Source organism: Lissotriton vulgaris, chromosome 2_2 (genome assembly GCF_964263255.1).
Source record: "Lissotriton vulgaris chromosome 2_2, aLisVul1.2, whole genome shotgun sequence".
Taxonomy (NCBI): domain Eukaryota; kingdom Metazoa; phylum Chordata; class Amphibia; order Caudata; family Salamandridae; genus Lissotriton; species Lissotriton vulgaris.
In genome coordinates, this window is record NC_141688.1 from 14,310,400 (window position 1) to 14,332,427 (window position 22,028).

General features: G+C 40.1%; 2 protein-coding genes across 2 annotated transcripts in view; one reads left to right on the plus strand and one right to left on the minus strand.

Annotated features, from left to right (window-relative positions):
- The window catches only part of LOC147728939 (dual oxidase maturation factor 1-like), a 185,717-nt gene extending 167,317 nt beyond the window's left edge, over window positions 1-18,400 (minus strand). Inside the window, exons 1-2 of the mRNA XM_086959181.1 lie at window positions 18,274-18,400; window positions 2,887-2,952 (exon numbers count right to left, since the gene is read on the minus strand). Of these exons, the coding sequence (XP_086815307.1) occupies window positions 2,887-2,952; window positions 18,274-18,300 (93 nt within the window). The 5' untranslated portion in view covers window positions 18,301-18,400. The remainder of the gene's footprint in view (window positions 1-2,886; window positions 2,953-18,273) is intronic.
- Window positions 1-22,028, plus strand: part of LOC147728940 (dual oxidase 2-like) — a 147,337-nt gene that overhangs the window by 123,330 nt on the left and 1,979 nt on the right. Inside the window, exons 25-32 of the mRNA XM_086959180.1 lie at window positions 5,085-5,315; window positions 8,404-8,503; window positions 11,538-11,587; window positions 12,720-12,847; window positions 13,094-13,247; window positions 17,477-17,709; window positions 18,268-18,426; window positions 19,623-19,778. Of these exons, the coding sequence (XP_086815306.1) occupies window positions 5,085-5,315; window positions 8,404-8,503; window positions 11,538-11,587; window positions 12,720-12,847; window positions 13,094-13,247; window positions 17,477-17,709; window positions 18,268-18,426; window positions 19,623-19,778 (1,211 nt within the window). The remainder of the gene's footprint in view (window positions 1-5,084; window positions 5,316-8,403; window positions 8,504-11,537; window positions 11,588-12,719; window positions 12,848-13,093; window positions 13,248-17,476; window positions 17,710-18,267; window positions 18,427-19,622; window positions 19,779-22,028) is intronic.

Genomic DNA, 22,028 nt, shown 5'->3' on the forward strand with positions numbered 1-22,028 from the left:
TGCGTGTGTATGCCTTTAAACATATAGAAATATGTGTAAGATATATATATATATATATATATATATATATATATATATATATATATATATATATATATATATATATATATATATATATATATATATATATATATATATATATGGATTGGTGTTTATACAGAATAAATCTAGCTGGGGATCAACAGAGCACTGTATATCAATGAGGGATTGAGAGACAATGCAAGACCAGGTACACAAACTGAGTCTTTAAATAGTTGAATAATGCAGTTACATATAATTATCCAGGGAATTGGATGTGGAATTACTGATTTCTCCAGTAATTCCATATTTCTAAGGTAACCCTTAGGATTTCACAGCTAAGTCCCATGTAACTCTTGCCTACTACTTTTGGTATCAGTAACTCTGAAGGGCTGAAGATACTGTGAAGATTAACGGGCTACAAATAATGAGGGCCAGTTTTTCTTAAGTACTGAAGCCATGATTGAAACCCAGGTCATATATTTTTCTGAATCACCATATAAGCCACATCCCCTCCTACCCGACAACATGAAACAGTGTATCCCTACTACTCTATAGATAGATAGATAGATAGACAGTTAGAAGTACTGTGGAATAACAATACTCTCCTAGCACAATTTAATTATTTGTTCTATTTTCTATTCTCTATTCTATGTTTTTCTTTTCTTATTGCGTATATTGTTTTATTATTTTTAGTAGAAACAGCTGTATGGCAAATTTAACATATTTCACTTGAAGTGGCTTCTTAATACCATTAACACTGCTGCTTTCCCTGTTTAGCATCACTCATCGGAATGTGTAAAGCCTGCCAGTACTTGTTACTAATGCACAATGATTTTACAGAATGCATACCACTATGTGTTCATAATGTATGCGTTGTCATCATGACATTGGGCCATCTCCTTGTTTGCAATGTTTTCTTGCTGCTGAGCATGCTTTGAAAGTGCAAAGCAGGAAACTTTAAACATAGGCCATATGTACAAAACCGTTTTTGAGGTCGCAAATGTCCCGATTTTCAGCATTGGGCTGTATGCAACAGCAAAAAAGTGTTTTACAATGTACGAAAGCCAAATTGCAATTCAGCAACCTTTTATCGAATCGCAACATGGTTTTGTGAATCGGTATTTGGAAGGGACTTGTGTAGGGCTTCCCTTCCAAATACTGAATCACAGTAGTATTTATTATTGTTTAACGACCACTTACGGTCACAAAACATTCATTTTTTATTGATCCCTCCCAGGAGGTGGTAACCATTTGCAAATGAGAAGGGGTCCCCATGGGACATTTTCCCCTTTGTTAATGCTGATACAAATATTTTTTCCAAGTAGGCAGTGGAGCCAAAGTTTTTGCTTTTAAATGCAACGGGCTGCATTTTACTGAAAAGAGATTGGTTTATTAAAAAGCAATAACGGACATGATAGTCTGCTGACCCCAGCAAGCCACTATCCCTGTGAAAGCTGCAATTCTTAGTAGGTCACAAAATGCGACATACCTCATTAATATTCATGAGTTAGGTCAATTTGCGAGCCACTAGGAATTGCTAAAGGAAACTCAATGTGTTTCATATCTTAGGAATAGCAATTTCCTAATTCCGATTCACAAAAAAATCACAATTAGATAATCGCTATTCTTAAAATTTGTACAATTGGCCCTGAATCTTCTAATTTAGAACAAGTACCCTAATGTTTTAGATAGAGAGTAGCTAACAACTCCGAAATAACAATAATTACATCTTGTGTCTACTTTTAAGAGATGCCTTCTTTACATTGACCATCTTCTCAACAGGACACGTTCCTTTCAAGTGGGGTCAAGCGGAGTTGCATACTATTGATTGTCTATTGCAAGGAAAATGTTAAAACATTAAAAAACAACAGAAATACACATAGTGGGTGCCCACCCCAAACACACAGCAAACATACAGCTAGTAACGCAAAGGAACGCAGCACTCATATTGGTTCCTTTCCAGGGCGGGTATGACTGCTGTCAGTTCTGAAACCACATCAAGGATATGAACATCACTGGGAATTAGTATTTAGACTTTAGCTGTTAAAGGAGCATGAATGGGGGTGAAGGTCTGGGTACATTAGAACTCGTAGTAAAAGCCCACAGCAGTTTTCTGCCAATCACATTCTCAAATAGACAGCTGCTTAACTTTGTACTACTGACCAATGTATGTGGCCTTCAGAGAGTGCCAGAGATATACAGCCTATCAGCTGTTATTTGAGTCACTTTGAAGGCTCCCTGTAGTAACTTCTGAGGTTTACTGTATGCAACATAAGTCACACTCCTGTCCTGCTATGATATCCCAGACAAGCTCTAAAATAATACAGTTACAAAAAGCTATTGATGACAAATGGAGCAAAATAACACAAAGCAAAAAGTGGGGAGAGCTGAGATCAAAGGAGGTGAGTGTTTAGTCCTTTACACTGAGTCAGTAATGTTCTCATATGTGTTCAAGGATACCTCTTCTAGGCATATGATGGTGAAATACACAACTAATCACCTGCTAAACAAGAGCAACAACAGTAATATCAACAGGTGAAACAAGCCTACCTTGAAGCTGTGATGATCAAAATGTTCTCGTCTGAGGATTTATTTCTGATTAACCTCTTTTGAAAAAAAGGAAACCTCTAAAACAAAATACCCCAAAAAAAATATGGGATCTAAAAAATGTAGAATGTGTAGTTGACAAGGTGGAGATTTGCTGGGAAGCCAGATGGATTTGCTATGTTGTTAAAAGGGTGGGAACTCCAAAGGTTTTATAAGAACACGTTTTAGTATATTTTCATTGCCGCTTTGTGCATTTTGAAAAACTCGAGGAAGTCTTATTTGCATCTGGAGAATACATAATTGGATCATTGTACTCACCTTGAGGTTCTTCTCCAAGTACAGCCTAGAGACATTCTTGCTGTAGGGCACAGCTTCCAGCAATGGATAAAGAAACTGCAGAGAAACCATGAGCCATACACAAGTGGCCACTTATTTATATGCAAGTTACCTATCTAAAATGCTCAGCTTGCATATAGAAGTAAAATCTCGGATTGATGCTTGAATGTACCCACCTTGAAAAACTGTATTAATTATAAAGTTGTGTCACCAGTAGAAGTAAAACCAGTTATGATTGGGTGAGCATGTGTCAGTTAATTTCTATCCTGTGGGTATTTTATTTAATATGAAAACAGATACAACGTGGCTCTAAATTTAATATAAATTACTGCCTGAAGAGGTTCTTTTTTGTTTTGGCAAGATATGATTGGAGCTGATAATGTGTCGTAATCATGGTATAATACTAGATCAAAGACATTTTATGAATATTCAAGTCTCCCTTTGCCCCAATCTTAAAACAATGTTTATTATATGTCTCCAGTATTATCAACTATGTTGGTTATGTGCCACCTGCCTGAGGGCAGGGCGCCTGGCTAAAAGTTAATTTTTTAAAGACGCGAGGCTCACTGTTCTGGAGTCCCTATATGAAGCTGTTCTGAAAATGATTTTTGTTTTTGGTCTCCTTCCCGTGGCAGAGGCAAACTTCACAAAACTGGATTTTATGAGACTAGAATCTACTAACCCTATGAATGATAGTCAAGGCAGAAACAGCTATGTCTATATTTCTGGGAAGAATAGTGTGTAATTCTCACACTGCCACAACTGCTTCATTGCTGGAGAGAAGCCATTCCTTTGGCTGAGTCATCAGCTATTGGAAAATCCCAGATTTCAGTAGAATTCAGCTTCAACCTGCCTGCTCCGTTATTCCAACACCTTTCACAAATACTAACAAATTCTAACAAACATCAAAACTAACCAGCCTCCAAGAAATAACAAACACTATGCGCCCTGTAAGTGCTGAACCTAAAATAAGACCCCCATGTTGTTTCCTCAGAATGTTCCCTCTGCCTGTGTGCAGTCATCACTCTACCCAATATTACTCTCAAGTAAGAGCTGAAGTTGTGCTTTCCTCCAAGCTAGAAGGGGTGGCCATAAGGTTGACCACAATGGCCATTACTTTTGAAACGCTTGAATAGGAGGGTACAAAGAACGGCTCCCAACATGATAGCCCCCAGCACTAATCCAATGAAACATTGGCTTTAAAAGAGTAAGGCATGAGCCAGCGGAAGCATTCAGTCTCCCTGCTCAGGCATGTGAGACGGGGCAACTTATTTTAGTATAAGGCACCTACAAGGCATTTAATTAAAGCAGCAGTACTACCAAAATGAATGTCAAATTGTTGACATAAAAGTATAACATGTACAGCTCTCCCTCATTACAAACTTAAGGAGAAATGTGCATTTTCCTGGTTAGTTCTAATTTTTCAGAGTCCCAGTTACAAGTAGTCGTGAATATTCTTACAAGACAACAGCTGATTAACACAACATTAACTAAGCAGCAAGGCCAGACACCACAAAAGTTGATATTTTAAACAATATAAGGGACATACTAAAAAAAATCCTTCACTTTTATGCTAAAATATTATGCAATTATAGAAAAGGGACCAGTATTCAGCTCAAAATCAATTTTTCACATATTAGGATCCAGCAACTGATAAATAGTGCCAAAACAGACACACTTGTGGTCTGTTGATGTGTGTAACACTGCTGCTTTAAGCAATAATGACCTATGGGGAAGGCATTCTTCGGCAAAATATCCTTCGAGTGTGAAACTGAAAATGCCTGGGTCCAAGGTCATTATTGCCAATCTAAACCATTAAAAATTAGCAAGGTAATTTAAAGCAGAAGAAAGTTTTAAAATGAATGACTAGCAGTTTAAAACTGAGTTGGCTTGGATACCTCTTTCCTGGCAGGTAATGCACTCTGCACTCAGGTCACTTGGGGGCATCTGGTCTATCAACATGCGAGATTCCACTCTCGTATCAACTACATGGGATTGAGCGGAGGAACCTATGAACTGGACCAGATCGAAAGGAATGGAGAACATCCGTCAAGTATTTTGCATATTTTAAAAGAGAAAATCATATCCCCTACCCTAAGCAACATTGTAGCTGTAGCTGCCCTGAGCCTGGAGCCAGTGCTTTTACTGACCTCTCTCAATGTTGCGTTTTCCGTCTGCAGATTACGGCTTTGCATCTCCACCTACTAGTGTTGCGCAGACCACGTTTGTGGGAATCATGATCTCCCGGGGAGCTGGAGCCACCATCTCCTTCATGTACTCGTACATCCTGCTCACGATGTGCCGGAACCTCATCACCTTCCTGCGTGAGACCTTCCTGAACAGATACATCCCTTTCGATGCAGCAGTAGACTTCCATCGCTGGATTGCCATGGCTGCTGTTGTCTTTTCAAGTAAGTTAGGAGTGTGTGCAGATCACTGTCTTTTAGTATTCATGATTTCCTCCCTGTGACAGCAAAATGTTTCAACCAAATTAAATTAACACTTATATTTCCCCCCACAGTGAGGATTTCGGGAGCAATAATTTTGCTCACTGAATATTAGTTTATTTTTCAAGTCAATGTCGTCCATATAATGAACTGCCTTTTACGACAAAATGTGGTGAACGTTGTATTGACAGCTTCAATATATCAACTGATTCCCAAACTTCACAATCACATTTTCCGATTATAGACCCCTGATTTCATTATATTTTATGTTGCTGCCTTGCATGCAATACTTCCTTCCTTATAAAAGTTAACACAACACTCCAGGATAGTTTCCAAGTATAAAATTGTCTTGGAAAAACATTTCATCCTGACTTCATGGCAGCCTCAAGTCTGTTACCTCTTGCATGTTCACAGTACTTAGAGAAATGACTCAGAAAGGTTTGACCGGCGAGACACTACATTCTGTGTTTCTGCTAAAGCATAATTTATAACAGGCAATTACAACAAAAATCTTATGGATTATGTTTACTTTCATTATTGTTGTTAAATTACATTATAAAGACAAATTTTGCCTGCAAAACATAGCACATATTTTAATAAAGCAGTGAAAGGAGTGTCATTGTAGAGTGTACAAGATTAGTTAATGTTTGAGTAATGATGAAGATGGCAGCCTCCAGTAAACCCAGCTCTTGCAAGTCATCCCTGGTCAAAACCAGGGGGCAGATTTACAAGCACCTTGTGACCACTTTATGCCCCCGTTGCATCACTTCTGTGATGCATCTAGGGAGATGCGTCATGTTGCGTTGTTGCGTTGTTGCTCTGCGTTACATTATGCCTGCATCAGGTATAATGTATGCAGGGTGGGCGTTCCCATGCAGGAAAGCCTCGAAAAAGTGATGCATTGAAATCTACAATATTTCACAGAGTCACTTTTACGATACCGCTGCTTCAAAACCTTGCGCCTGCTTGCAGCAGGTGTAAGGAGTGATACAGCTTGTTAGGAATAGGCATTCCTAACCATTGCTGGAGTTGCGTCGTACTTGCAACATGACTCCAGCAATGCGCTTCCCTTACGCCAAACAGATGCATCATACATCTGTCTATCTTTGCGCCACAGTGCGCCATATTGTAAATGCGGCGCATCCATGGTGGTCAAATGTTTTTTTACGTGTCGCAAATTAACTGGCGCATCCCAGCTAATATGCAGGGATGCGCCAGTTCTTGTAAATCTACCCCCAGAAGTCTTGTGTCAGAACCAGAATCTCCTCCTAAATAACATATTTGAACCCGAGCCGTGCTTTCGAAGCTGTGTTTATGCTAAGTATCTCCTCTTCAAGGGAGATCTGAAACCAGTACATCTTTAAAATAATACATTTGTGTCTCAAGTTCCACTTAAAATATATGAGGTTTGCATCTCTTGTATCTCTTGATCAGTGAGTCCTTAGATAGATTTAGAAGTGAGCATGGGAAAATACAGGACCTCTCAGGGCGCCCCCTCAAATGTAAGATCAATCTGAAATGCTGACAGTTTCTAGTTTGCTCTTATTCCCATTCGTCGCCACCCCTGTTAAAAGAAATAAAGGTGCTGATTCCTTTTTATTTTCCACACTTAATTTTGGCTGAATTGATCACAGTCCGAAGCTGGCACCGTTTAGCCCTGGCAGAGAATCCTAAAAGACTTTACAAGTGACATATGTAAATTCAATGTTAATACTTAACAGCTGATATTAGTGAAAACAACTGAGACAAATGCTTCTGTCTTGTTGCATGAGGTACGGCTATATAACCTGCCAGTTGCTCCTGAGTTGGAAGAACTAGTAACATTTGACAAATTAAACAAGATTGGTAGCGTTTAGTAGCATTTTATTCCTCCCATTCTCAATTATCAATATTTCATTAACATGATTGCACAACTGAATATCGACATGAACAATATCGTTCTATACTCATATCGAGGACAGAAGATCAAGGGACCAAATATAGAAGCTATAGGCATGTACAGGTACATGCATCAAAGGATTTTGTGATCGCAAACGGTGCGAATCGCAAAAATCGGCCGTTTGCGATCGCAAAATCCTCTTTTGGAATGCATGAAGGTTCAAGGCCCTCGCAATTTAAGAATTCGCAAATATTTGCGAATTCTCAAATTGCGATTGCATTTAAGGAATCGCATTTTGTGATTCCTTAAATGCAATGCAAGAAACATTTAAAAATTGCGATTTTGCAATTAAGGGGAGCAAATTACCATGAGGTTGGACCTCATGGTATTTGCGAAAAATCTTAAAAATGCTATTTTGTGCATTTTTCCAACTGGCATGTGTGTGCACAACATTTGTGCATAGATTGATTTCAGGGGTGCAACAGGGTGCCCTTTGGACACCCCTGCACCCTTGAAATCGCAATCTCAATTTGCCATTAGCTAATTGCGAATCGCAAATTGAGATTGTCTTCCCAATCATTCCTATGAGCCTTTTGGCCCATAGGAATTAATGGGAAGGGATTCCTTAATTGCGATTCGCAAATTGTGAAATTAATTAATTAATTAAGGAAAAATAAGGAATCGCAAAATAAATTGCGATTTTTTTTTAATGCATTGCCGTTTGCGATTCCTTAATTGCGATTCCTTCATTTTCGCAATTAAGGAATCGCAAACTGCCACAATGATGCATGTTCCTGATAGATTTACTAGTCCTAAATCCATACCTACATACAGCATAGGTACATATATGTGTTAGGTGTAGAAACTTAAGACTTCCTTACCTGTCAATATTTCATGTTCTATATTCTTGCCTCAATAGTCCGTCCCATTGATATTGTTAAGACAATCTTGGGGCACACCATTAAAATATATTGTCCATCAATTTGTCGTTCTTCAATTCAAGTTGAGATCAGATTGCAAGTGTGACCATAAGAAATGCCATTAGATGCTGCATTAAATTGGCAATAAATTCAGAGACAATCACTGTTATATAACTTGTTTATTTTCTTTTTCGCTGTCACATATTATTGGGTATAGCTGTACAAACACTTTTTTTTGTCTTGGGTCCTGCAGTTCTTCACACGGCTGGCCACGTGGTCAATGTGTACATTTTCTCGGTCAGCCCTTTGAGCCTCCTGTCATGCATGTTCGCCAACGTTTTCACCAATGATGGGTAAGAGTTAACACTTTTCAATGGATTCACAATGTGCTAGAGGTGGGTGGGATTTTGGGGCCCTAAGCTTATTATTTGGACGTGCAAAAGGCCACAACAGGGGGATGTCAAAGTGAAATGGAACTTGCTTTGTTTACAATTCTGTTACGAACACTCTTTTTTCGGGTTTTTTAAGTGGTGTATCATTGGATTCCCTAACAAAAATGTTGTACTTTGAAATATTAGCCCTCACCCTCAAATAGCAGCATACTTCATCATCGGGCTCTAGGTCCAGACATTGTTCCTGCAGGGGTGGGCTTAACAATGCTAGTAGGAGCACTTATTATACTGTTTCTATCTAGTGATTTTCGTTTTATGGAACTAAAATTGCCTTGGACAAAAATATTCAATAATTTATTGCATTCTGTTTTCCTCAATAAAAAATAAAAAACTGTACAAGTGCATAGAAAGTGAAATTATTATCCCAATGCCCTATCTAGTCAATATGTTTCAGCCTTATTTCATGTCCATGGGGTCACAAGGTCTTCATTAGGACAGTACAATATTCCTTTGGGATACAAACATACAACACTTAAAAACCACCAAATGAGATTGTTCATAGATTACTATACTGTTGGTGTTCTTAGGAGAGATGCATTGGTAAGCTTTTTCATTCTCTCCTCCTCTCCTTTTCTTGTATGTATACAAGTCAGCTGCACCTTCATTTGTACTATAGTAGCGTAGAAAAGACAAATTCCTGGATATGGAAGCCCAACTCTACTGCTTTGCTTCTTTTCCTCGAAACCTTAAAAAAATCTGTTTTTACTGTAGGAGATGTACTATTGAGTACAAACAGGGTCGGCCATAACTCTGGTGGCGCCCGGTGGGACAATATTTGTTGTGCCCTCCAATGATCTCCTTCTCCACTGATTCCCTCACTACCACCCAACAGTGACTCTCAAGTCACCATAACCACTGTCTCTCTCTCTCATGTATTTCTTTTGTTTTATAGCACTAGTCATACCAGTGTAAGGTGTCAGAGCACTTTACCTCACATACACATTACACAGACAATGAATCATAAGTGTGTAAATCAGTGTATAGGAAATATTACATCAGACAGATGACTACAAGGTGTAGAAGTCACAAGTCATCCTTGCTGGAAGACAGTAGTTTAAGATTGCTTAGTCTGGAGTAGCACAAAATCAGAATTTAAAATGTAAACACCATGGTTGGGGGTTGTCTTTTACTAAAATAATTGATTTCTACCCAAGTGAACCCTTTATGCAACATTAGAATAATGAAAGTCTGGGGGAAATCATAATGCTCTAATCTATACCATGCAGTTTGCTTGCAGTTCTTTGATGAAAGTTAATCCCTCACTTTTCTTTATTAGGATTTTAGGTCACAAAACTGAAAGTAATAAGAGGGGGGGGTCTGACAAAAGCAGTAACCCACTGGCCTATTTACATTGTATGCTCTTTGTGATTTGCATGATACACGTGCTTTGCAGCAGGCATTTTAACCTCCTGCGCTACTTTATGTTGAGTCAAATCTACCACTAGACAAAACTCTTATCTCTCTGCAGCAGGTCCATCATTCACCAGAGTTATCTTGACATTTTTATGATTGCCTAAAAATTGCTGGAGCCAAGAAACACGGAAGAAGGTGCCTTTAAAACCATATTGTACTTGAAAACAAGCCCCCGCCCAAAAAAAGCCAGCGCCGCTGTGGTGGTACCGATCGCACCACCCGATAGCTGGTCCTGAGTGTACTTGTCTGGGCTGGTCTGTGTTTTAAAATGGCAACAGAGCAGTGTACACCCTGCCCTATTATACCCTATTATATAATAGGGATTTATAGATAGTTTGAACCCCCTTGCCTTGATATTAACTAGGGAATTACAAGGATCTGTAATTTCCAATTATAATTATACCTAACCACATACTTTTAATCAGAGCACAGGCCCTGGGTCTGGTTAACAGAGCCCAGGGCACAATCGGAATCAGAAAACCAGCACCTAGTGGAGGCAAAAAAGTGGGAGGACACAGCTAACGGGTCCTGATTTCACACAGTTGTCTTCATTTGTGTGCGTTTTGTCATGAACGCTGAATGCATTCACTTCTCATTAAATGCTGCCAGATACAGTGAGTATAAGCACATTCTGTGTAGTTCTTAGATAGTAAAAGACTCAGTTGGATGATGATCTTTGAAACATAGGCACTGTTCAAAGAGATGGGTCTTTAGTTTGCCATTCTACATGCTCTTGCTCCTCCTACAACAGCACTAACCTAGGACTTTTCTCACAGACAATAAATATTGTCACAAGATGGATTCCAACATATAACCTCATTTCTTTACTAATAGGTTAGTACAAATCATGTCATTATATCCTAATTTTATTTTGGTCTTTTGTATTTCTTTTTTCTTGGAAAAATAGGGAAATTCTGCCCACTCTGGGCTTCATTATGATCTGCATGTTAATTCCTGGAAGAGCTGGTAAGAGGAGTTAGAGGAAACACTGTAACTCTGTCGATCCGTGGGAAAAAGGGGAAATTACTAGGAGCACTGTAAACAGTACTTCTGATTTCCCCTGTCATTCCTCAGGGTATCCTCATCCCTAGTAATTCCTGTTCCTGGAATTACTGTTTATGATGGTAGAAATAATTCTAGAGTGGGGGAAATGAGACAATAAGTAGACCCAATGACAGGGAACCTATAAGGACAACTTTAATCTTCACATAAGACCTCTTCCAATGGGAAATACCTATAACCACTTCATTGTATTTGCTATCCTTTGCATCCAAAAACATGCTTAACCACCGACTTGAGTTTGTTAGGGGAATCCTGTCAAGAGGCTCTGAATTTGCACCTACTGTTTCATGCAACAAAAATGTTATTCACTGGTCAGTGGATCAATGCTTTTGCCTTCAGTAGTATTGCAATTGATAACAAAGACTGAACACAGCCCCAGGAGTGTTATAATTCAATACACAAGGTACTTGACTCTTCTGTGGAGATATGGAAGAAGTAACTAAGCCTTCTTTCTTTCCAGGTCTGACCAACCTCAGAAATACTACTGGTGGTTCTTTGAGACTGTTCCTGGTAAGTCAAATGACCTAGCTGTGCAAGCATAAAAAGTGTCTTTCAATGGAAGTAAAAGCTATGATTTTATGAAATGAGCATATTTGTAGAGTGTATATACCACCAGTAGAGCACGTAGCAGAAAAATTAGCGACCACCAGAGAATCAGATTTTTCGATGAGACCAGCAGAGTCCATTGTAAATTCAGCTTTGAAGGAAACATTATTATGGTTCCTGTGATCATTGATGTGCCATAGCTTATAAAAAAGGGTTTCTTCTGTATTACGTAGAAAGTTACTATCAGTGTAACAAACAATGTTATTTAGAATAAGGCATTTTCAATTTCAGCATTTAGCATAGAACGCACATACTCAACAACTACAAAAACAGAAATTAGATGGGTTGAGCAGGGTATTTCTTCCTCTCCCACTAAGCTGATTTGAAATGTTGCTGTATTAGTTCTGGAGAAAAATATCTATTTCTCACCGAAAATATACAAAATGTCTGAGGTTTTGGTGTCGATGAATTATATTCCATGTACTTTGGATATTGGATATATTCGCAGTTTCTCAAACATCTAGGCTAGCAGCCCAGTTTGGAAGATGGAAAAATGTGATAGGAGGTTTACTTGAAGGAGATCGATCAATCAATAACTTTAACCAACATTGAAATGATTTCCATGGAAATATCAGCATCACAATGCTTACTAGAGAATAGAGAACATGGGGCCATGTTCATAAAAAATGTATTGCTATTGCACATCACAGTGTCCGGACCAAGCAGGCCTTATTACATTTAATCAATGGTAAAAATAGAGATATGTGATCAGAAAAAAAAATATTACTTTTGAAAAAAAGCAGTATCAGAACTGATTGGGTAAATTGTTGGTTTGGAAATGCCTGGTGTAAACTTTTCAGATCTCCTCCTACATGTGCCCCCACTCCTGGCCTGAAGAGTCCACCCATAGTGTAGAACATCAGGGGGATAATGCTTAAACACCTAGAGCCATAAACTCATGAGAAAGAAACTCAGAGCTTAGATCCACTCTGTGTAGGCCTAGGACCAGGGTTTTGACCATGAAGTACCAATCAATTGTAGCACATGTATGACATTGTTGAAGTGTCACACGTGTTAATGTTTTGTTCCATTACAGGAATGACAGGCGTGCTCCTTCTGGTGGTCCTTGCCATCATGTATGTCTTTGCATCCCGCCACTTCCGGCGCATCAGTTTCCGTGGTTTCTGGCTGACCCACCACCTCTATGTTGTGCTGTATATTCTGGTAAAATGATTTGTGCTTCCTTCATTGTCAAACTTATCCTCCTGGTTTGAAATAAAACAAATATTGGGCACAGTGAGTGTTGAACAATCTGTGATATTATTGTGACTACCAGCCCCTCGCAGATAGCCTTAAGATAATGCCACTCTCTGCAACAGTCATCCCCTCTACTTCTGTCTACCAGATATGTTACATGGACATGTATAAACTGAATGTGTGTTGTAACCTGCATTCTGCTGTTTCTCATAGACCCTCATCCATGGCAGCTATGCCCTGATCCAGCAACCCCGCTTCTACTTGTATCTCATTGTTCCAGCAATATTGTATGTGGGCGACAAGCTGGTCAGCCTGAGCAGGAAGAAGCAAGAAATTGCTGTTGTGAAAGCAGAACTGCTGCCCTCTGGTAAGTGCTCCTCGTTAAGCACTGCAGGGAGTCCTATGAGCTCTTTGTTGCAAGAAGCCCTATGGTGTGAGATGAATGGTATTACCTTCAACATGGAACACTTTGTATGGCTTTCTGATCTCATGTTTTCTTGTCACTGCCAGCAGCATAATGGATTGTATGAGGCTTCTTGTATCCTCTTGTCTTCAGCCCATGCCCATTATCACGTGGACAAATAACTACAGCTATAGACCACCACAAGGTTCAATAATGCTACAGAGGAAGTGTACTTTTTCTATATTTAAATGTACATGTATAATTTTTAAATAAATGGCTGATATACGGTATATATAGAGCCAGGACTAAAGCAAGATAAATCATTGCCAAAATGTGTGGGGTAACAAATTGGTATACTTGATGGCAAACACATATATTCAAATGTTTATCTATTGCTGGAGAAAAATACATTTTGAGAAGGCCTCTTCTTGTAAGAAAAATGTGTATATTGTAAACATGGTTTTTCAAAGCAGACAAACACCTGTAAATAACATACACATGTAATATGAAAAGGTGTGTATCTGTCAAGGAAATCTAGTGCAGAATAACAAGGCAGGCTGCATATTTTGTTTTAGTAAACATGTGTAATTGTGCTAATGAGTGATTTGATGCCCCCCGTGGGAAATTGTGTTGTTGGTTTAGGGAGGTGGGAGCCCTTCTCAAGCAACAGCCACAATCCATGTCAGGGTGAACCACAAAAGTCACTAAATTAACCTGTGCTTAACCCTCAGGCAGCTTGTGCACAAAGACAGTCAGGCTTAAGAGGCACTGTGTACAGTATTTAAGCAGCACACAAATAGTAATAAAGGGGAAACACAACAAAAGAAAAGTCTGAAACCAATTTAGTCAAATAGTTACATTTAATAAATAAAAAGACATCAACACAACACAAATCCAATTAGTAGAATCAGAGATATGCTATTTCAAAGATTTAGGATAAGTACAGCGCATAAAAGTACAAAGTGCTACTCAAGGTCATCTGGTCATGCTAGAGCGGTGGACAGACCGCAATTGAGCGCAGGCCGGATACAGGGAGCAGGTTAGTCCAGCTGGTACAGTTACCTTCTAGAACTCCAGTGCAAAGAGTCCAGTTTGCAATGGAGAAGCCAGCTAGGAGCAGGAAAAGTGTTGCAGATGATCGTTGCTTGAGCTGTGCATTGGCGGTCACCGCAGGGTGTCATTGCTGTATCAAGAAATGTACATATCACGTTGCGGGTAGTCGCTGGTGGTCATTGTAGCAGAGTAGGGTTCACTGAAGCTACACACTGGTGCTCAACACAGGCAGCAAGATCTTGGCATGAATATTTGTGGTCTCAAATAGCCCAAAACTTCAGGATTTCTCCTTTTTTTAGTAGGTGCTCAGCTGATGCCATATCAAGGGACCAGGACCTGGCAGGGTCCTTCTGGGGATCAGGAACTTAGTTTAGCTGAGGCCAGCAGAGCTCAAGCAGTTCCTGTTGCAGGTCTAGGCAGGTCCAATACTGCAGGTCAGCTGGCAGTTGCAGAGAGGATTCTGGAGATTGTTGTGTCCCTGAAGATCAGATCAGGAGGCCAGCTAACTATCCTCTGGAATCACTCAGGTAGCCTGGGAGGAGGGTGCAGGTTCAGTCTACCTTCTCAGTCAGCAGAGCAGACCTGGCAGTGGGGTAGTTGCCTGGCTCCAGAGGGTCTGAAGTCACAAAAGACTAGTGTGAAGTTCTTTGTGAGGGGGCTGAGGCAGCTTGTTTAAAGAGCAAGTGTGGTAGGTAACAACCTCACCCCTTCTATTAAGTCAGGCTGGCCATCCTATTAACAGTTAGGCCCTCTATTGTGTGGGTTTCTGTGAGAAATACACCCAGTCTAACTGACAGCTACACTTGGTTATGTGACACAGGAAACAGGTTGCAGGCACCAAATGCTTAGGACCAGAAACTCCCACTTTCTAAATGTGGCATTTTAAGAATTGTAAACAGGGAGAGAGCACATTCCTGACCTCTCAGCCGGGTCGCCCCTTCGCATTCTGGTACATGCAGTTCACACGATTCAGGACAAAGTTCATAAGTATTACACCAAGGTTGGTGCAAGCATGTGCTTGGTACAAGGTATCTCTAGACACGAGACATGGCTCGTGTTTCAGGATAGTATCCTTCATCAGTAGAGATCAGTCTCGGGCGGCTAAGAGGCTGCAAAACAATCCAGGCTTTGTTGCCTCTCGGGCGCAGAGGTGCTTCGCCTATAGCTCGTCAGCTATGGAGGCTCACAGGAGCCCCAAAAACCGGAAACAGGGAGGGAGCACACTCCTGACCTCTCAGCCGGGTCGCCCCTTCGCATTCTGATACATGCAGTTCACACGATTCAGGACAAATTACGTAAGTATTACACCAAGGTTGGTGCAAGCAGGTGCTGGGTACAAGGTATTTCTAGACACGAGACATGGCTCGTGTTTCAGGATAGTATCCTTCATCAGTAGAAATCAGTCTGGGGTGGCTAAGAGGCTGCCAAACAATCCAGCTTTGTTGCCTCTCAGGCGCGGAGGTGCTTCGCCTATAGCTCGTCAGCTACGGAGGCTCACGGGAGCCCCAAAAACAGGAAACAGGGAGGGAGCACACTCCTGACCTTTCAGCCGAATCGCCCCTTCGCATTCTGGTACATGCAGTTCACACGATTCAGGACAAAGTTCGTAAGTATTTTCATTTTAAGAATTGTGTTTTAAATTCCAACTTTACCACTAGCAGGGGTTTAAAACCATAATCCCATAGACACCAAACATTATATTTCAACCTGCTCCAAAAATAGTTGTCATTGATTAAATGTAATAAGGCCATGCAATAGTGAAAAACATGTAAAACCTAAAAGTGCATGTCCAACTTTTTAAATACAAAGCACCTTGATCAATAGGCTGCTGAAGGCTCACCCTAGGGATGACTTATATGTATTGAAAGGAAGCTTTGGGCCTGGCTAAAGTTTTATTTTGCCAGGATGAAATGACCATTTAAAACTGCACACACAGGCTGCAATGGCTGGTGGAGGAATGTTTTAAAGGGCTACCTGAATTGGTGGCACAATAGGTGCTGCAGCTCCACTAGTAGCATTTAATTTACAAGCCCTGGGTACCTGTACTACCACTTTACTAGGGACTTAAAAGTAAATTAAATGTTACAATTGAGTGTAAGCTAATTTTTATATATTTAAAGGAGAGAGCACAAGCACTTTAGCACTGGTTAGCAATGGTAAAGTGCACAGAGTCCTAAAAGCAAATCAAACAGGTTTAATAGACAGGAGGGGTGAAGGTAAAACGTTTGGGGGTGACCCTGTAGAGAGGGTGCGGTCCAACAGAAACTAATCAGCTGTAACTGCTCTGATCATGCTTCCAAAAACAATGTTTTTATGTACTTGCTGACAAATAGTCATGAATCTGAATGTGTTTTTACAGAAGCAATGTCCATGCTCTCAGCGTTTGTCATGTTTCTGTACTGAAACCTTGTATGAAGGGCTTAAGGTGTGGCTTGCATGTTTATGTTTTCATGGGGGATGTCATATTTTTCTGAGAAATACAATGTTGAAGTTAACATTGCTAATTTTACATACTCTAGATAAAATATTGAGGTCAATTGAGAATAATTAGTCACTGTGTTGTTTAAATGTATGACTCTTACACACAGATAACTGATATTGGTTAATTAAAGGGCGTATCAAACAACCCAACCCCCATGTTTGCTGATGACATGTGACATCGTGTCTCATGACAGCATCGTCAATGACATCATATAACGTTACCAATAACATATCATGTTTCTGGGCCAACAGACAATATAGTTTCACATTTTAACAGATGTATCTCATTAGCTGCATGTGAACATACCATGCCAATCCTCCCCTTTCACAAGCATTAACATAATTGGCCCTTACATCATCTGCTAACACACGTGTGGCTTCCAAATTGTAAAACCTGATATAATCATTGATGTTGCTACTTTTTGACCCAATATTATAATTCCTTGGAGGGGGAAGTTGGTGTCACCGCCCTGTATCGTAAAGAAAGATAGCGGAGAGGCAGTATGTGAATTGTGTTGCAATGAGTAACCCATTGATAGTCTATGACTAAAGACATACACTAATCAAAGTATCCACTTAGTTGTGAAAAAGCAACATAGGATGAATAATATTACCTATGAGTGCCATGTGAGATGACAATAGCATTTTCTATCTACTAGGTGTCACAAATCTCAAGTTTCAGCGACCAGAGGATTTTGATTACAAGTCTGGGCAGTGGGTAAGGATTGCCTGCCTCTCCCTGGGAACCAACGAGTACCACCCCTTCACGCTGACCTCTGCTCCCCATGAAGACACGCTGAGCCTGCACATTAGGGCTGCAGGGCCATGGACCACCCGCTTGAGAGAGCTCTATTCCCCTGAGAGTGTGGCTGAGTTAGAAGGTTATCCCAAGGTAAATGCAAGAATGCCTTATTCTCCTTCCTTAGCTATGTACATTAGTTCTATTCGTTCATTCTTGATCCTACATTGTAGATTGGCCATTTGTTTTTTCCCATTGAGTTATTCACGGCCCTCTTATTTAGTGTTTGCTGTATGTGTGCCACTTTTGGGCTTATCCTTGTTTTTACTCATGCTGATCATTTGTGGATACTGTCTTATTTTGGTCCCTCATTTATGTAAGCCACTTTTATTTTTGTCCCTTATTTATAACTATATATGTATTTTTGAAGAATATAAACCACTATTAATAATGCAATAAAAATACTGTAATATAAAGCAATGTGCTGCCTTGCATTATCTTGGATTTACTAAACCACATAGAGCCACGTAAATTGACATAGAAAATCGCACTTAAGAGCTTGCGTTGCCCTTGCGTCACCTATCGCGTCCTGGAGTGCGCAAGGGAACCAGAAGTCATTTGTAAACCGGCCCTAAGTATTAATAGATAAAAATATTCAGAATTGATACAAATAAATTAAATTTTTCATTAATGATTATTTCCTTAATAAAGATTTACCTGGATGGACCTTTTGGAGAGGGGCATCAAGAGTGGAACAAGTTTGAAGTTTCAGTTCTGGTGGGCGGAGGTATTGGAGTGACACCCTTTTCTTCCATTCTCAAAGATCTGGTCTTTAAGTCATCTGTCAACACCAAGATTTTATGTAAAAAGGTAAGAAGTGCTAATCATAGAACAATCTTGTGCAAAGAGGTGAGTGGTTTATAATGATGCAAAGTTGCAGTGTAAGAAGCTGAGAATGTGATAATAATGAAAAGACCCGGTGAAGGAAACAAAAGAATGCTAATGATATCAAAATCATGAATTATAAAGACAAACTTATAGTGATACTAACCTGTGCTGTGCAGAGTTCACTGTTATAATAAAGGAGGTGCTTTATAAGCATAAAAGCCCATAATCATAAGAAAAGAACTACAATCGACTATTGTCTATAGCAGACAGTAGTGTTTTTACTATGCTCACATGGATGATAGCAAAGAAGAAATACTACTGTCTGCCATTCTCTCTATGCAGTTTGTAGGAATTTTTACTACGCATACAACCAATTAGCTGTGCTGTTCTCTCTTTGCAGTTTGTTGTAATTTTGCTATGCATACAACCCATTAGCTGTAGTCAAACAAGACTGCTAACACATGTGACGAAACAGATTATAGGCATTTGGATGTAGTTTACTAGCTTAGTCTTTAAATCAAGCAATTGTTTTTCTTTCTACAAAAAGGAATAACTGACCCGCCTTGTTTTAGCCTTACATCCACTATAAGGCAAAACATTTTTTTAAATTACCTACTGACATGTAGAAATCTGTCCTTTCTCACATGGCTTAAAACGAAGTTTGGGCACGCGAACAACTTGCCTAATAGTAATTTTCAGATAGCCTACAGGTAGAACATAGTGTGCAACAAGGCCTAGATCCAGGTTAGGGTTTCTTTCCCTAATAGCATTTCTAAAATTCTGTGCAATTTATCCACAATAGTGTTTACAAATCAGAGTAAGAGATAGTCAGAAAAAGCATGAAGTAATACGGCGCCTATTATTACCATTACGGTAGTGTCATTTCCAGTGGGGTAAAACCCAGTATTAATACATACATTTCATACTCCTAATGAGGAGTGTCATTCAAATCAGTGTGTCCCCGCGGCAAATTTCACTAGTTCAGATCTGGTGAAATGTGATGGCTTATTACCATATACGGTATTACTGTAACTCTCCACCCAAATGAGAATTATCTTAAAACACAAAATGAGCTTGTCTGTAATGGAAACTATTTCAGCAGGTTGATCTTCCATTTCACTAGCAGCATGTAAGTCCTCATCATGTGACAATTAATCGTTTGGTTTGCGTGCCTTCAGGTTTACTTCATCTGGGTGACGCGTACACAGCGACAGTTTGAGTGGCTGGCAGACATCATTCGGGATTTGGAGGCCAATGACAAGAATGACCTGGTGTCTGTACACATCTACATCACCCAGCTGGCTGAGAAGTTTGACCTACGCACCACAATGCTGGTATACTGATTTCTTTTTTACCAGGGCACTCATGAACAGAATTGAAAGATTTTCAGGAAGAAAGGGCAATGGAATCGTTAATGTTCTTACTGACTATGAATATATATATAAGCTCATAGCATCTTATATATTTATATTTCTGCTACTGCCTTTATGAATCATCAGACCAATGGTAGTAAGGGCAGTGCAAGCTCAAACCCTAGAAGCCCCGAATTGACAGCCATGACTAGCTGATTGATTTACAGTGGAAGCCATAACAAACAACCAGTTATGCAGCTACAGTGGAACAAACACTGCATAGTTAGAAAGAAAAGTGTTGTCAGGTCATTTCTGCCTTTTTGTAGCACTACACTGTGTTTATACTTGAATGCTTCGATTGCATATGTTTAATGATTTATTAAGTTACACTGTGACCACCTGGCACAAATTTAATTTGTGTCAGGGTGTTTGAACATCTGATGTTATTGAAGGATCTCAATGACCATTAATTATTTGCAACAGGGCCGCTTTTAACACTGGAGACACCCTGTGCGACAATGTTAGTTGGCGCCCCCCCAATGACCACCTCTGCCATGGACTCCATAACCACCACCCTTTAACAGTGCCCGCAGGTCTCCAGAACCACTGTCTCTCAGATTCATTTAGTGCTATAGCACCACTCATACCAGTGTAAGGTGTCAGAGAACTTTACATCACACACACACATTGCACAGAGACAATCATAGGTGGATGTGGACTCAGTCAGAGCCGCACCCTCGACCTTGAAGCCAAACACCAAAACCTCCTAGAGCGCATGCAACCGCTGCAGACCCAGTCCGCAGATCTCTATCTCAGATCTAGCCGGTCTTTGGGCAAACTCTCCTGCGTCTCTCTACTAGACTTTTCTCCCTTCTCCTCTTCACCATAGTCCCTATCCTCCACCTCTCTACTCTTCTCCTCTTTCCAGCTATTGACTTTTGCCCTCACCCGTCCTTGCTCATAGTACCCACCCTGTCTATCCACTGGACTTTCTTCTGGTAACTTTCCCTCGTCAATTGAGACCTAGCAATCTGACTGATGCCGATGGAGCTACCTGTTTAGCTATTGGGGTGATGGGCTGTAGCGGATTCCCTTCTCAGAAGTCACCTACCCAGTCAGTCTTTGGGTAGACTTCCTTTCATCTCTCCTGCCGTCTTTTCCTTCATCCTCCCCTTTACACTTCCCCCTTACCCCACTTCGCTCTATTTGTCTCACCTTTCTTTCCTCTCCCAATTTGTTTCTTAATTTTTGACGTAATGTGTATTTGTTTTCATTCTCTGTAACATTGTGTAGCCTTATGTAAAGTGCGCTGATACCTACGGGTCTAACCAGCACTATATATAACTCATAAATACCATTCCTCTGAACTTCTGTTGGACCTTTGACGACGTCCCATGGGCGTCAAAACTGTTTGTACTTAACTCAACCCACGAGCAACCTTGGCTGAAGCCCGGTGGAGCTGTCATATGCAGCTAGAGAGGAGTCTGGCCCTGGTTTCACCCCCTCGGCAGTCACCTACCCAGCCGGACATCTGACATTGTTTTCCTCGTTTTTCCCGTTGTGTATTCCCTCCCTCACCCTCCTCCTCCCCTGTGACTCTTTGATTTAAGTGATGTAACTATGCAACCTGTAACTCGCTGTAACTCATGTAAAGCACTCTGAAAACTCCGGGTCAAGTAGCTCTATATAAAACTTTTCAAATAAATGGAGCACTGCCTGCTCATAAATACATATTTTTCTGAACATTCACACAACAAAGGGGTCCGATGGGGTCCCCTTTTCATTTGCCAAGGGCTTATCACCTCTTTGACGAGGTTGTAAAATATTAATTTTTTGCAACCAGATTTCAGTCTCAAAACATTAATCCATAGCTTAAAGATTCAGTATCTAGAAGAAAGGCCCTTAACATGCACCTTCCAAATACTTATTTTTTATTTCTTTCCAAGCCCAATTAACAATTTCATAATGATTTGGTAATATGTTACTGAATCGCAATTTGGGTTTGGAGGAAAAAAAGCTTTTTTGTGGTTATCCTATTTTGAACCTTACAGACCATAAATTGGTTCTGCACATGAGTGCCTTGATGTCAAATAGGGACTCTTTGTTAAGGTTTTTGGCGAGGTCTCAGACGAGGGCTCATTTATTCACATCCTGTGTTTGCACTTTGTTTAGCCTTTACAAATTAAGGCAAATACATCCTCTCCTGAAATTTCTCGTTCACAATGTAAATCA